We start from the raw sequence: 17,086 nt of genomic DNA on the forward strand, positions 1-17,086 counted from the left end.
CGATAACCGATCATGGTGGGCGAGAAGTCGGCTTAGATTGTACTTCGTCGACGAAATTTTCGTCGATGAAATTTTCGTCGTTGAATTGGACTGGGATTGAATTGGACGAGAGTTGTTAGAATGTAAACTTGATTCGATGCATTTATTCGATAGATATTGTTTGTATTGATTTGTCGGTAGGAAGTAACGTTTCGAGTAAAATGATACAGCAATGTCTCTCTAATTGACGCTCAGATTGTGCAGAAAAATGGACAATTTGGAAAGAGGAGATACGATTAATTCTAGCCTTGCGGTTCGTTTTTATAGTTACGAATTGTCAACAATTACAAAAACGAGCCGCGAGGCTGGAATAATCGTATCTCCTCTTCCCAAATTGTCCATTTTTCTGCACAATCTGAGCGTCAGTTAGGGAGACATTACTGTATAACGTTGGTAGAAATTACTTTATTTGAATCAAAGGGCCTAGCCAATTAAAATGGTCAAAATTGCCCTTAGAGATTTTTTAACGAGTATTATACTTATTACGAGTATTATACCAAGGAAAACTCATCTGTGCAAAATTTCAACCCCGTAACTTGTCCGTGAGGGTGGTTACAGGGTAAATTAGATTTGGGCGCTTTTTCGCCCATTTCCCCCTTCGGTGACTTTTGAAAATTTTGAAAAAAATGTGGCCTATTTTGGACATCGAGCCGCATATTATAGAATTTTTTCAGATTTTTCGGTTGCAAGCTGTGATTATCAAAAATGGAAAACCAAAAAAAGATCGGAAAATTGAAGATATCTCGAAAACAAAAATACTGAGCCACTCTGAAATTAATTCCCTGATAAGGTACTGTCACAAGCAGTGCGTACAATTATTCTCAGATTTTTCGTAGAACTGCGAAATCGTCAAGAAAAAAGAATGAAAATGTTTGTCGACGTTTTTGCTGCGAGGAAGAAAATTACTGTTTATTGAGTATACCGCAAGTATAGATTAAGTAATTTTAAACGTTATTACATAGAAACGAGTAATTTTTTAAAACAAAATCTAACAAGTATCTTTCATTTGGAAGTGCTATTTGAATAATTTGTTAATAATCTAGTTACACGGACAGTGGCCGCGGTATGTTTGAATGGAAAAATGCTGGAATGCAAATGAAGCGTCGTAAAATGAGATCGTTCAACGGGGTGTATGCGTGTATATACGGTAAATTGCATTTCGCGTTTCACGTGCAACCGTGTCATGAGTGCATTTCAAGTAGCGTGTGCATCCACTTACTTCGTGGATAATTATAAACCAAACGCGTACGCGCCGTGAAATAATACGCTCGTGTGTTATGAATTTGACGCTGAAGTGACCTGTACTTAATTGAGAATGTGTATGCATAAAACGTTAGTCGTTAGGTACACCCGTACACGCTTTCCCGGCATGCCATGCCATCAGGTATTGGGCTATACAGTTTTAATCCAGAAGTCAATCTAGATACGCGGCACGTCGTTCGCAATTGATTCCGAGAGTGTTCGCGTGAAATTACTTTTTGTTCAAATTCGCTTTTTGCGCGCCTGGTTATGGAAAACTCAATCTCGCATAATTTCGTGAAAATACTTTCGATCGCATGAAACTCGACATATTAGAACAGTTTTGCAAAAACTGCAACGAATTTTGTATCTCATTTGGAATGTCGTAAAATTCTTAGCAGGACAAAGCAATTTTTAACTATAAATATGTATACAGGGTGAGCCATAGTTGTGTTAATAACCGGAAGGGGGTGATTCCTGAGGTTGTTTGAAGTAACTTTTTCCTTTACAAAAATTTTCTCCGAGGCATCGTTTACGAGTTATTAACGAAAAACACTGGCCAATGAGCGGCGAGCTCGGCTGGCGCTCGGCGGCCGTGCCAATAAGCGGAACTGGGCTTCGACCGCTCGTTGACTCGGTCGCTTACCGCCAGCTGATCTCGCCTCTCATTGGTCAATGTTTTCTCGTTAATAACTCGTAAACGATGCCTCGGAGAAAATTTTTGTAAAGGAAAAAGTTACTTCGAATGACCTCAGGAATCACCCCTTTCCGGGTGTTGACTCTTTGTCGTACTTTGGCGAGTCCGATTTATCATAAAAATTTCTAATAATAACAACTTATTAGTGTAGATATTATTCTGTTCTTTCAAATTGGAATAAAATTCTAATCTCTTGTCATCAATATTTAAGCGTTCGAGTAAATTTAGGCACACAATAATCAATTTTCTTTCCTTTCTAAGAAATTATTGAAATCGAAAAATATCTAATCGCAATAACTGCGAAGAAAATGATATGTCAAGGACTTAACATAATTATGGGACACCTCGTATTTGCATAAAAATCCACAATTAAATAATAAAGAGCCTGCTGCAAGGAAAAATTCGTCGACGTATTGCACAAGCTGTGCAAAATCACAGAATGGTTGAGCAAATGTTACTCGGTTTGGGGAGAACTATCAGAAATACTGATACTAAGATAAATACCGACAATAATAAATAAATACTGATAATAAATAAATAAATGCTGAATGATGAATAAATAAATACTGATGATAAATACTGAAATACTGATAGGATACTCTTTGCAGCATTTAATTAAAAAGAAATATAAAAGCGATACAATCGCGATATCCTCGGAAAGTATCTGTAACGCTTTACGCGACCTGTATACCATTCTCGGCCAATGTCGGCGAGTATAGCTACCAAGAAATTGACCCTTAAGTGCGCGGTGTATACGATCAGAAAGCAAGCTTCAGGGTTAAAAGATGAAAGAGCTCTTTCTTGGTAAATGTACGTACCTTATTATAGTAACAGGGGTATCTACTCTGCGCTGTCTGATTGTCGCCATCCCGGCCGTGACTGGCTAGAAAATCTTTACATTCTCCCTTGAGCGTGTTTACGCAGCCTTCGAGGTTGATGAAGAGACGCGAACTATTGTAGATCGTGAGCGACCCTTGCGCCGGCATATAGACGTTCGTCGTGTCGAAGGGATACTGCAAGCTCTTCTCGTATATGCTCAGAAAGCTCGTAAAGTTGATGTGCGGTTGCGGAACCGGAATTTCCTTCAAAAAAGTGCCATTCACGCAGTCCTCTGCCCTGCGCAAAGCAAAATCGACCTTATCAAACGATCTCTGCAAATATCTCGGACACTATTCTGTCATCTTATTAGCTTGGAACAATACTTGTACGGCAATGATCTATTCTAAAAAAAAATATATTAATTCAACATATTTGAATTCCATTGCCGTCCAAGTAATTACTTCTTGAGCACAGTTTCATCGTGAAAATCAATTTTTCTTACGTTCCAGAGAATTTTATTTTCACCTTCAAATTTTGAGTGTTTCTTATCGTAAAAAATTGAACATATTACATTGACCGTTCACCGCTATCGAACCGCCTAACGGATGCGCTTTTCCACCTGGTTACTCTGGCCGCGACCGTCCCCGTTGCGCGGTCGCGATCCATTACCAGGCGAAACATCCGTCAAAATGAACGGAGAAAGCGCACGGAGAGACATCGAAATAAAAGAAACGCGCAGGAAACACGCGAGTCGGAAAAATGTGGCGTTCGGGTGGATCGGGCAGCGCCGGAGGATCAATGGTTGCCATGGAAATACCCTTATCGGTGTCTTCTGGGCTCCTAAGAAAGGGAATACGCGAAAACGTCACGTGTCCCTGATAAGAATTAGACAAGAAACCCTGCTTGTCTTCTGGAATTTCGTGATATTTTTTCGACTGTGCGATTTATAGGCCGCGGATCTTTCTGCGAAATTCAAAACATCTGCGCCGATTCCAAGGGATCAAAATTCGAATTTTTATGACCATTATATTGGGTCTGGGAACAAGTTCGTGGCGTTTCCCCGATGGATGTCGTCAATTGTTAACACGTTCCGTGCCGAGCTTTTTTTACTCGAATCTTCACACTTTGATATTTTACTAAAACTTGATGTATTACGTGCAATTATTAATTCTCGTACACATAACAACGTAACAAAAACTTATCAACGCCCATTCTTGCGGTGGAAATTGATTCTTCGGTTCTAAATTTCTTGTAAACAATTTGTTCAGTTCACTAAGTAAACATGCAAGCGTGTACCATCGATGGTACACGTGGCAGGGAACGTGTTAATAACTCACGAACAACTTATTACAACAATACCATTAAACGCTTCATTTAAAGGTGACGCATTGAACGTTATTTTGGGCGTATAAACATCGTGGTGGTGCAATACTTGGAAAGTTGTTGGCATTTGAAAATGGAGAGAAATAATGAGAAATTTTTCTATGTTTTACAATATTATTACAACGAAGGGAAGAACGCTGCGCAGGCTTGTGAAGAAATTTGTGCTGTGTATAGTGAAGGTACATTATCAAAACCAGCTGCGCGGAAATGGTTCGCTCGCTTTCGTTCTGGTAATTTTGGTGTGGAAGACGAGTCATGCTCTGGTCGTCCAGTTACTGAAAAAACTAATGAAATTGTTGAAAAAGTCCAGCAAGATAAGCATATTAGCAGTGTCGATATCGGTATGGAACTAGGCATTGACCACAAAAGTGTTTCTAACCATTTACACAAAGCTGGATGTTTACAAACAGAAGCTGGATGTTTGGGTTCCTCGTGAGTTGAGCGCGGAAAACACGATGAATCGGATCAACATCTGCGATGCGCTGCTGAAATGTAATGAAATCGAGCCATTTCTGAAATGTGTCATAACCGGTGATGAAAAATGGATCACGTACGACAATCGGAAGCGCCAAAGATCGTGGACAAAAGATGGTGAGCCGTCACAAGCGTTCGCGAAGCTAGGATTGACGCTAAAAAAGGTGATGCTGTGTGTATGGTGGGACTGGAAGGGAATCGTCCACCATGAGGTACTTCCAGTTGATCAGACGATTAATTCTCAACTCTACTGTGAACAACTGGAGAGATTACGCCACGCAATTGAAAAAAAAACGGCCCGAATTGCATAATAGGAAAGTTCTTGTCTTCCATCGCGACAACACCTGACCACACATTTCTTTGACGACCCGTAAAAAATTGCGAGAGTTTGGTTGGGAAATTTTGATGCACCCACCTTAGAGTCCAGACATAGCACCCTCTGACTATCACTTGTTCCGATCTCTGCAGAACTCTCTCAATGGAATTAAACTGGCTTCAAAAAAAGCCTGTGAAAACCACTTGATTCAGTTTTTTAACCAGGAACCGCAGAAGTTCTTCACCGATGGCATCATGATTCTACCCGAAAAATGGCGAAACATTGTCGATAATAATGGAGTATATTTGGTTTAAATAAATTCATTTTCACAATATAAGAAATCCAGTTGAATTTTACTAACAAAACGCCACGAACTTTTTCCCAGACCCAATATAAATTCTATAAAATCGAGTCAACGTATTTATTACATAGCTAAAACAAATTCCATGGCTAGACGCATGTTACGTCAGGAAGATGGATTCCCGGCTGTTTCCTCGAACATTTCGCGTTTATCGATCCACGGGAATCGTTTCCGACGGTGAATCCTATTGACGGCGACTGGCGCGTAAAATTCAACGCGATTCCAGGCAAATAGAATCGGCCGAATATGACTGTGACGTAATTCGGCCCGTGCCGGTATTTCAGGCTCATAGGACCCCAAAGCCAAAGGATTTCCCGTTAACGCCAAAGATAGCGACGCGGAATGGTGAATGGCGTGCTTTTACGAGGGATTGCGCGATCGATCCGGAGTTTCGCAGCAGTTTCTTTCGCAAGTTCCATTGTGTGCGGTCGCTCATCGTATCTCGAGGGTCGCTTGCGGCGAACGTACGAATCGCTTCGAACGAAAGCATGAAAACTATCACGGTGAAATGAACGAGTTTTAGGGACTCGGAACGCTGCTCGGCACAGTCGAGTGCGTTCAACCTCTGTCCGTTTGTCCTCCCACGATCCTCTTGATCGCACCAACTTCCTCTACAGTCTACTTCCTTTCAGATCAATGATACATGTCTCTTGGTAAACAACGTCGTAAGACGAACCGAAAAATGGAACGAGGGTATCTATATTTTCAGTCGACGTCGGTCATCATGAATCATGCAATTCTTATTTGGTCATGTTCGAGTTTGTTCAGACTCTTCGCCGTATTTCTTCCGACGTATGCCTGAACGAATAAATCTGTTCGATCATTACACGATGCAAAAGAGTCTCTATTATTGGGTCGTTTGGAAAGTTGTTTCGTTCTTTCACGAGAAAATAAAAGACAATTTTTTAACGTTTCAAATAAAAAAGAACATTCCGATATTTTTTTGGTGTTTTCAACCACGCTTCTCGTGGAAGCCCCGTTGTTTGTTGAATCACGTGCTTCTTTAACGAGCTTACAAAACGAAATTTTTTTTGAGAAACGAAACAACTTTCCGAACGACCCAATATATCAACGATCGTAAAAGTTGTAATGCGAAACCAGTCGAAATGACCCGCGCGGTTCAGTAATTTCGCGCTCAGATTGCGCACAAAAGTGGACGATTTGGGAAGAAGAGACGCGATCATTCGAGCCTCGCGGCTCATTTTTATAATTACCGATCGTCAACAACCATAAAAACGAGACGCAAGGCTCGAGTAATCGAATCTTCTCTTCCCAAATTGTCCATTTTTTTTGCGCAATCTCAGCGCAAATTAGACAGAAATTACTGTACTTAGGTTTGGCGTTAAAATAATTAACCCTTAACGCTCTGTTGGCTTCGCTATGGAGACATCCGTCATTTGTTCCGTAAATCCGAAGGCTCTGCTGCGGAGCCCAATGTTTTTAGCATGATTACACTGAAGATGCTACGTTTTTGTCAACGTTGGCAATTGTTATTTGTAGTGAAAACGTGCTTAGCGTGTGTACCATTACGATTGAAACATTTTTGGCCCATTTTTATACTTAGCAATGTAAAATGAATAAAATCAAACGCTTTCACGAGGACGTGTAATCTTTCCCGCACAAAATAAGACTTCCTTTATCTCAGGCACTTTGCTCCAAAAATATGCCGGAGTTGCCGGTAGTGATATTTTTCAGAAAAACGCTGTTCAACTTTATTTTAGAACGTCTAAAGAATATTTACTAATTTTTAATTTAATTTAATTATTGATCGAGCCGTTTCCAGCGAAGATTAACAATAAAAAAAATTCTGACAAACTCGCGCAAAAGATATTTTTGTTTCGATAATTCCGTATCCAAACAGAATTCAGCAGACGATTCGCAATGCTAATTTTATAATAAATCGCGTCAAAAAACATGGGGGATATATTTATTAAAGAATTGTGAAGAATATCATTAATAGTAAATTTACCCATTTCGATGAGGATGCATTTGCTGCTTGGAAATTTCGGTCACAATTCACGATGTCGATGCACCGACCTCGCACAATGTTAAGTAGATGCCATTACGATTAAAACATTTTTTGCCCATTTTCATACTTAGCAATGTAAAATGAATAAAATCAAACGCTTTCACGAGGACGTGTAATCTTTTCCGCACAAAATAAGACTTCCTTTATCTCAGGCGCTTTGCACCAAAAATGTGCCGGAGTTGCTGGTAGTGATATTTTTCAGAAAAACGCTGTTCAACTTTATTTTAGAACGTCTAAAGAATATTTACTAATTTTTAATTTAATTTAATTATTGATCGAGCCGTTTCCAGCGAAGATTAACAATAAAAAAAATTCCGGCAAACTCACGCAAAAGAAATTTTTGTTTCGATAATTCCGTATCCAAACAGAATTCAGCAGACGATTCGCAATGCTAATTTTATAATAAATCGCGTCAAAGAACATGGGGGATATATTTATTAAAGAATTGTGAAGAATATCATTAATAGTAAATTTACCCATTTCGATGAGGATGCATTTGCTGCTTGGAAATTTCGGTCACAATTCACGATGTCGATGCACCGACCTCGCACAATGTTAAGTAGATGCCATTACGATTAAAACATTTTTTGCCCATTTTCATACTTAGCAATGTAAAATGAATAAAATCAAACGCTTTCACGAGGACGTGTAATCTTTTCCGCTCAAAATAAGACTTCCTTTATTTCAGTCGCTTTGCTCCAAAAATATGCCGGAGTTGCTGGTAAGTAGTACTCGAGAAACGCGTGGAGCGCTAAGGGTTAAAGGAAGAGACGGACGTGCATTTAGCACCGGTTCATAGATGATTATTTTACGCGTATAAATCGCGTTAACCCTGTTAAGCGGAGTTATCGTGCACCGACCGCACGAATGGAGATAACAATCGATTCTTAATGTTACCTTACGATCCCTCTCTCCGCGTGAACGGCCATGCAACTGGCAACGATGCTGGTGTTCCGACTGTTCCAAATGTTGACGGGCGTGGTCAGCCTAGTTCCAGGCAAATTTCCGTTGGCCATATTCAATGCCAATCCTCGTTCGCACCTTGCCGTGACGACGTTATCGTCGTGCATGAGGAACACGTTCGCCTCGGACGTGGAGATCTTCGGGCAGTATCGATCGCATTTGAACGGAGGCTTGATCTTCGTGCATCTGGAGCTCTGGCAGCTGAAGAAACCGTTCAGCTTCATGTTGTCCTTCTCGCTGTCGACCACGATGCCGTCGGCTTTGTGATGACAGAGCATCAGCTCGCTGTAGTTGGCACAATGACCGAGGCTGCAATCGAATACCCCCGATAGCACGCTGCACTCGCTGCCGTTGTTGCAGTTGTACTTCTTCAGATCAGCTATGTTCACCTGAAAGGAGACGGTAGACGGCTCTGAGCAGTTTGTAAGGCACGGGACATCGCCGTGTCACTGAATCGCGGATTGTTACGATTTGGTCCAAACTTTCTTCGCGCAGGCTAATTTGCTAAAAACATCCCATATTTGCGACGACAGTGGAATATTCTCGTAATTAGATTGCGAATTTTATGGATTCGTGTTAAACTTGGACGAGAGAAATGCAAAAGTGCGAAGACGACGCAAGGATTTCGGAGTCCTTTTACACTATTTTTTAATTGTTGAAGCTGTTAGAAGGCTCTCCGCTTAACTCTTGTCGCGTACAATCGATGCAGACAATTTTTATTCTCTATAAAAGTTACTAAAGCTAGTAAGAAAGAAAATATATCTTTGTTTATTTCCCGATTCTTGTAATTTTCGCAACGATTTTATAATTGTAATTTTTGTAAGAATATTTGTAAAAATTCCAATGAATTGAAACGATTCCGATCGATGAAATAATTATAATTAAGGTAGAATAATTTTAACAGATTGTATACGGCGGATGTTTACGCTTCTACGTTGCCTACCAAAAATTTTAGGGCTCGGAGTTATTAGTTCCAACCCTATAGAAGTCACGCGACACACCGCTTTCATTTTCGCGGCCACTCCCCGGAGAGTATTCCGTATACTCCTGTCGGACACTCTTTCTCTCCCTCAGGATAGAAAATCCGCATGATCGATGGTTATTTTTAGACCGCTTTCATTACTTTCCGACGTGTTCGAATCATGAAGAGGGGCCCCTCCAATAAACGAAATACCGTTCGCGAGTGAATCGAGTAAATATAGAAATATTACATTTCGGAGGAAGCTACTTCCGTCGATGGTAATATTTTCACAGTGCATTCCGATCCTTTCAATAAAACGATGCTCGACCTTTATCAGAAAATATTTGATCGCGATATTGGAAATACAACGTTGAAAGAATTATTTGAATTCGTTTATTAAAAGCTGAAAATGGCGTTGCCTACGCGTTAGACAAATATTATGGAAGAGTTAACGATATTTAAAAACTGCTAAATTAATAAATGTTACGTATCCTTTACCATGAAAAAGAAATAGAAGATTCGAAATAAAACAGCAGAACAATAGAAAATAGAAGCGAAGATTATAAAATAAGTTCAGGTCGTATAAAAAAGCATCGCAACATTTTTCGATACTTCGAATGGCAGAAATGACGATGAAGATTGCCGAAAACATACTTCACGCATGCTCACGGTGCTTATCATCTTCAAATATGTCGCGCGATCATAAATCAGGACGTCCATTTTGATCGATGAAAGGCGTGGCGCATACGAGTCATTGGAAACTAATTCAAAATGACGAATTAGGCGGGCATCGTTACGTAGCAGATAACGAGGTTACCGCATCAAAGTAACCGACACGACAGACTATGCTCATCGCATTAGCAAAGTTCCGTAATATCGCTTGCGATCGCCACGTGCGCGAGAACTTGCTTTTATTTGACGAAACTTTCGCCGAACATCTGCGAGAAAGACACGTTCGGAGAACTAATCGAGAACTCCGAGTGCTTAACCTTTTAGTGAGCCGGTTCCGGCGTTCTTTCGAAGAACATTCCTTGTTCCATCTATTTGTGCAACTGTACAAAGTATTATTGTACACGCAATTAAACCCTTAATGCACAGTTGTTTTGAAAAAGGCCGGCCAAAAAAAATCAATTTTTTTAAATGTAGAAAAACACAATTTAGAACGTTGTCTTGGCAAGAAAATTACAAAAATACAAAAATAATGGATATTTATACAATTGCTATGATTTCTAATTTTCAGAATATTACTATTATTATTATTATTGTTATTATTATTATTATTGTTGTTGTTGTTGTTGTTATTGTTATTATTATTATTATATTTTATTTTACATTATATTTTAGTAAAGTATATATTGAAAAATGAGCGAATCGGAATCTGAATATGAATACGCTGTCGGAAAGCGGCTCACAAGGAAGAGATAAGCCGTAAGTGATAAGTAGAAAAAGGATATATTTTATACTTGAATAAGTAAGTGTTATAGCTTACAATCCCATGTAAATGATTAATATCAATAAAACGATTGTTTTTTTTTGCTTTCACGTTGTTATTTTCAATTCTCGATTGCATTCGAGTGTGAAAAATTATAGCAACATAAAGTACAACGCCGCTCGAATTATCTCGAGTGTGCACAGTTTGGCCAGTTTAGCGCGCTAAATCATTAATATCATTGCACGCTGTGCAAATTTTCCATCGACAAGGCACAGGTGATTCGACATTGTTAAAATGTTCCATTGATAAAACGCAAGCGATGTCTGATCACTTTAAACATTAAAAATGCCGAATCTCAGAAAATGCAGTTATAGGAGACTTATCGGTATGTTTTTTTTTTACCTGAAACAGCTACAGTAAATTCTCCCTAATTGACGCTCAGATTGTGCACAAAAATGAACAATTTGGGAAGAGGAGACACGACTTTACGAGTCTTGAAGCACATTTTTATGGTTGCCGATTGTCAACAATTATAAAAACGAGGTGCAAGGCTTAAATAATCGTATTTCCTGTTCCCAAATTATCCTTTTCTGTGTACAATCTGAGCGTCAATTAGGAAGAATTTACTGTATTCGTTCAGCCATGGATTTAACTATTGGATTGGCAGGAAAGTAATTTCGGTATTTCAATGTGAAATAAAACTCAATTATTTCTATACAAGAAATGAACTTTAATCAGTCAAATATTTTCCATTCTGTTCGATGACCTTTTGTTACCATCTTTCTGGTAATTTCATGATTCCGCGCTTATAAAACTTCTAGTCCTTATCAGTAAAAAACTCGATCAAGTGCGATTCGAGGCTATTGTTATTATTGAAATTTGTACCATTTAAAAAGTTTTGTGAACTTCGAAATAAATGATAATCCGATGGTGCAAGATCGGGGCTATATGGAGGATGCAACATCACTTTCCAACCAAGCTCCAATAATTTTGTATGTGTTGCTAAAGGTGTGTGAAGCCTCGCATTGACGTGGTGGAACACGATTCCTTTGCGATTTGCCAATTCTGGTCTTTTCACTTTGATTACTTCCTCCGATTTCGTAACTTGCTGGCAGTAAACATCTGAGTTGATCGTTTAGTTGCTTGGAAGCAGCTCAAAATGCACAACACCTTTCTAATCCCACCAAATTGACAGCATGATCTTTTTCTGATGCAATTCAGCTTTCGATATGGTTTGCGCTGGCTCATCACGCTTGGACCATCACCTTTTTCGATTCATGTTATTGCAAACGATCCATTTTTCATCACCAGTGATAATTCGCTTCAAAAAATGGTCGATTGCATTACGTTCAAAATGCGTATCACAAATACTGATTCGTTGTGTTAAGCGAATTTCTTTCAATTCATGCGGAATCCAAACATCGAGCTTCTTAACAAGTCAAAGACATCTTATGTGATATTCAATTGTTGTGTGTGATGCGTTTAACCTTTTTGCAATCTCTCGTACAGTTATACGACGATTCGATTCAATTATGGCTTTGATTTTGTCATCGTCAACTTCCGAAGGTCGACAAGAACGTTGGTCATCTTTAAGTGAAAATCTTCAGAACGAAATTTTTTGAACCAATTCTGACACGCGCGTTCTATTAAACAATCGACGCCATAAACTTCACATATCTCTTTGCAAGCCTCGGCCGCTTTCTTGCCTTTACGAAAATAAAAAAGTAAAATGTGTCGAAAATGTTCATTCTTGCACTCCATGTTAAAATTGACAGCAAATTATCAATTGTAAACAAAACCACACGGAATTTGTTTCTATAGTAACCTAAACATGTCAACTACCAAAGCTGAAGACAAAAAAGTTATAACATTAACAAAAGAATGACAATACAAACATAACGCTATCTATTGGTCCAAACCGAAATTACTTTCTTGCCAACCCAAATAATTGCTCTCTTCAGCTTTTGGATGGCCACAGAAGAAAAGATTTTCGACTATTATATTGTATTAACGTTACTTTAGCTTATATATTCCGAGAGATCGTCCAATACTCGCGAAAAGTCGAAGAAACGAATTCTCTCAATACACGCGTTCTCCATTCGGAAAACTATTTAAGACGCATAAGTCAAGTTCGCGCCGCAGCGGGGTCGAATTTCCCGCGGATTATGCGGGTTTAATTGGACGGAACGATTTCTCGAAGAATATTACACGGAACGAACCCGGCCCTCGCAAACCGAAATTACTTTCTTGCCAAACCAATATCTTTCGCAGCGCTATCAAATTTTTTGTGCTAACAATTCATTCTTTTCTGCCTTACTCGCGTCTGGGGATGGTATCAGGAAGCACTCAGCGCGAGTGGCATCGGAACCGCACGCGGTAACACTTTTATCGACGCTTTTGCATCCGCCGGGTACATTAGCCGAGGAGGGTCTACAAAATGCCGATCAGTTTTTCCTCTTCCTGTTGGGCTCCCTTTCCCTTTCCCTTTCCCTGCAAATGGATTTCCCTCGGTTCACGGTGCAACCGTGAGGCAACGTTCGCCGGGCGATTCGCGCGGAGGCCAATTGAACACGCAACTCGCCGCGCCGCGGCCTTTGAGCCGAACGGACGCGGCGGGACAGTTGATCGACCCTTTCCCACCTTGGAAAGACAGGAACCCGGGCAAACCTGCGGCAGCCCGACCAAATACTTTCCACGGAAGCCGCGATATGCCTGACCGGGCGGACAATAAGGGTGAAGTGGCCGGGTCGCCATCAGGAAATCGAGTTCACTGGCCGCACAAAAATTCTCAGATCGAAAGCGATTCGCGTGTCGAGTGCAGCTGCTGCCTGCCTTGCCTGATATATCTCGCCAATCTAGTTCGTTCGCATTTTTCAAACTTATCGTCGTTTCGTCGGCTGTATTTTTCAATCAAAAGTTCATTATTTCTGTTTAGTTTCTGAACATTATAAATTTTCACCTATTTCGTTGACGTTTTAGGTAGGCTATTGTGTCTATAAAGAGAGTACCTTGATGAATATGTTGGAGAAAATTGCTAATTAAAGTTGTAAATGATCCTAAGTAGAAACATATTCGGACATCTTTTAAAATGCAACAACTTTTTTAAAACTGAACTAAAAGACTTCGATTTTTTTGACATGATAGGAGGACCAGTCTACTAGACCAGAACTAGAATACTTTTTTTTTTAAATTTTGCTGTTGTTTAGAATGACAAAAGAAAATAAAGAATTCTCATTTTTCAACATTTTATCCGAGTCAATAACGAAAATTTCAAAAATGTGTTTCGTAGATATATCTCGGTGAGTTATATACATGTTGAAAACTTCATCGAAAGCGTGAAAAGATTTTCACAAATACAAGTTCAAAACTTCTCACTTATATATCGGTCTAAAGTGTCAACAACTATAAAAACGAGACGCAAGACTCGAATAGTCGCATCTCTTCTTCCCAAATTGTCCATGTTTGTTTACAACCTTGGGAAAATTCGAGAGAATTTACTGTAAATAGAAACATTCGAGCAGCTCCGTGTAATCGAATGACGTAATTGTAGGTGGTTGATGTAAAGACTTAGCCGTGGGACATACTTTTAAACGCATCATTACCAAATGAATCATGCACCAAGTGACATAGTTACCAGATCAAAGCATTTCATGAATTAAACAATGGTCTTTAAAAGTTTTGTCATCAATTTGAAGCGTCTATGGGCTATTTTGTTATGTTTACTATTTGAACTATTCAAACGTATTTATGGATACCGAAAGGAGTTTCAATCGTATACATCGATTACTACAACAATGTTTTCAATTATCAAAATTCATCGTGCACTCTGATTTGTCCGATTTTAATTTTCGCCAGTAACATATCATTTAAAAACTGTACTGTTTGCTTTGTCTCCTTATCTGGCAAGTAACAGAGAAAGTAGGAATAAAAGACTTTCAAACTCATCGTGCTACATGCGCATTCTTCCGCTTATGCTAATAATTGATAACATTCGTCGATGAACTTGAATGATGTAACTTTCTCGCTACAAAATCGGTACGAACCACGATTTCACTGTTCCGACATTCCGCGGAAATCAAGAATCTCTATTGAAACGTATTCAACGAGAGGGAAGGTTGATACCTGCAATAAGGGCCAAACGAATAGTATAATTTAGAAATAATGCAGAAGATAAAGTAAATAATTTTTGAAAGTATTCGATTTAAACAGCGAAGGGGTTGAGCGAACTGCGAACATGTATCAGAATCAAATTTACGTGTCGACTTGAGAGTACGGCGATTCAGAATACAGTAAATTCTCCCTAATTCGCGCTCAAATTGCGCACAAGAATGGACAGTTTGAGAAGAGTAAGAGATTATTCGAGTCTCGCGTCTTGTTTTTATAGTTGTTGACAATCGATGACTGTAAAAACGAGACGCAAGGCTCGAATAATCGTATCTCCTCTTCTCAAATTGTCCATTTTTGTGTGCAATCTGAGCGCGAATTGGGATGAAATTACTGTATCTTATAGCTTCGCGCGCGGTTTTTCTTATCTGACTCACATCCAAACAGATAATTTCGTATTGTTTTCCGGGAATTCTAGTCAAAGAAGCTGCGTCACGTGCCGCAGTACACGCTCGACCGCAACCCGAAATTTGTCATTCTAGAAAAAATTTACCGTATTCTGCAGAATGTAGAAAATTGAATTAGCAAAGAGGAGAATAAGTGGAGGTTGAGATCGATTAAGAAACGAAGATTAAGATCGATTAAGAAATAGGGATTGAGATTGACTAAGAAATGGGAATTGTTCTCACCGATGAATTCCACGAAGCAAACCGAGAGCAACATCGGATAGGTCGCAGCTGTGCGTTACGATTTCCTGATCGAAGGCGTAACAGCGAGGCAAAATCAAATATCCGAGGAAGGATTGCATTTAAAGTGACTCGCAATTACGCAACGAAAGTGTCCGATGTTGAAACGCGCTTTCGTTATTTCGCCGACAGTATCGAATGTCGTTTCGAGAAACGAACGGGTAAACGAATCAACGAGAAACATTAATCTCCGCCGTGGCTAATGGAGAATTGTTGTCGACGGTGCAATCCGATACGTTCGTCGTTTAACAAGTTCCTCCGAAGATCCGCGAAACTTATTTTCACGCACGCTCCTAAGGGACGTATAGTTTCAACGTTATTTCAATCAATTTATTCCTGCTTTTCCGATGGAAGTGCGCGTCGTATCACCTGCCGCGAACCCATTTGCCTATCCGAGCCATTATATTCCCGTATGAATTTCAGAGAAATATTGTGCGCCGTTCGATAGAGAAATCGACAGCCAAATAAACAAGCTGTGGACTTTTATGCGTTTGTAGCATTTTTGTGCCAAACATCGTAGACATCGATGAACGCTGACGATCGATATACAGGGTGTCCTATAAATGTCTCGCGATCCGGAATGGGGTGATTCCTGAGGCCATTCGAAGTAACTTTTTCCTTTGCAAAAATTTTCTCCGAGGCATCGTTTACGAGTTATCAACGAAAGAACAGTGACCAATGAGTGGCGAGCGCGGCTACCGCGAGGCGGCCAACGAGCGCACGAAGCCTAGTTCCGCCCATTGGCTCGGCCGTCTCGCGTCAGCTGATCTCGCCTCTCCTTGGTCACTGTTCTTCGTTAATAACTCGCAAACAAAGCCGCGGATTGCATTTTCGCAAAGGAAAAAGTTACTTGAAATGATCTCAGGAACGAAAGTATAACCTCGGTATACGAATGAGCGATGGAAATGAAACGAAAATCAATACATACCTGTGGACACGATATGCTATGGAATTTCGTGCAATTCTGGAAAACGATGTCTGTACCATTCCGTCTTACAGTTGCGTGAATCTGCGGGCAAAATCCGGTGGTTCTCGTTAAGCACCACTCGCCGCAACTCGCCCAGCCACAATTATTAGCCAAGGTGGTATCAATGGTTTGGCACATGACTGGATCCGGCTCGATTCCCGCGTGAAAGGCTCTGGAATTAATTGCATCGGCTTCATTAATATCTCGCTCGAACGAGTGACGTTTGAATTTTCCACGAGGGAACACGATAATCCGCGCATTCATTCCTCGAATCGTTGATATTAACCGTGGCCGAAAGATATGTGTAATTAAAATTTCTTGTAATATGTAATAATCGGCTCGCTTTTTCAATTATTTCTTGCTTAATGATGATTTTTAAATTATTTCCACGTACGATCAAATAAACAAAGTAATTTCATATTTATTCCAAAGTAGTACTTCGATTTCAAATCGGGACAGTTTGCAATTGTTTTTGCAAGTTACAATAATCTCGCTTTCCGATACGAAACAATGAGATATAATATTTATTTGAACACATATAATTAAGATAGGTTGG

General features: G+C 39.8%; 1 protein-coding gene across 1 annotated transcript in view; it reads right to left on the reverse strand.

Moving 5' to 3' along the window:
- The window catches only part of Teh4 (tipE homolog 4 phospholipid transfer protein), a 34,785-nt gene that overhangs the window by 9,748 nt on the left and 7,951 nt on the right, over positions 1–17,086 (reverse strand). Inside the window, exons 3-5 of the mRNA XM_033472848.2 lie at positions 16,492–16,702; positions 8,255–8,709; positions 2,794–3,091 (exon numbers count right to left, since the gene is read on the reverse strand). Coding sequence (XP_033328739.1) covers positions 2,794–3,091; positions 8,255–8,709; positions 16,492–16,702 — 964 coding nt within the window. The remainder of the gene's footprint in view (positions 1–2,793; positions 3,092–8,254; positions 8,710–16,491; positions 16,703–17,086) is intronic.

The sequence above is a fragment of the Megalopta genalis genome, chromosome 7 (assembly GCF_051020955.1).
Source record: "Megalopta genalis isolate 19385.01 chromosome 7, iyMegGena1_principal, whole genome shotgun sequence".
NCBI classification, from domain to species: domain Eukaryota; kingdom Metazoa; phylum Arthropoda; class Insecta; order Hymenoptera; family Halictidae; genus Megalopta; species Megalopta genalis.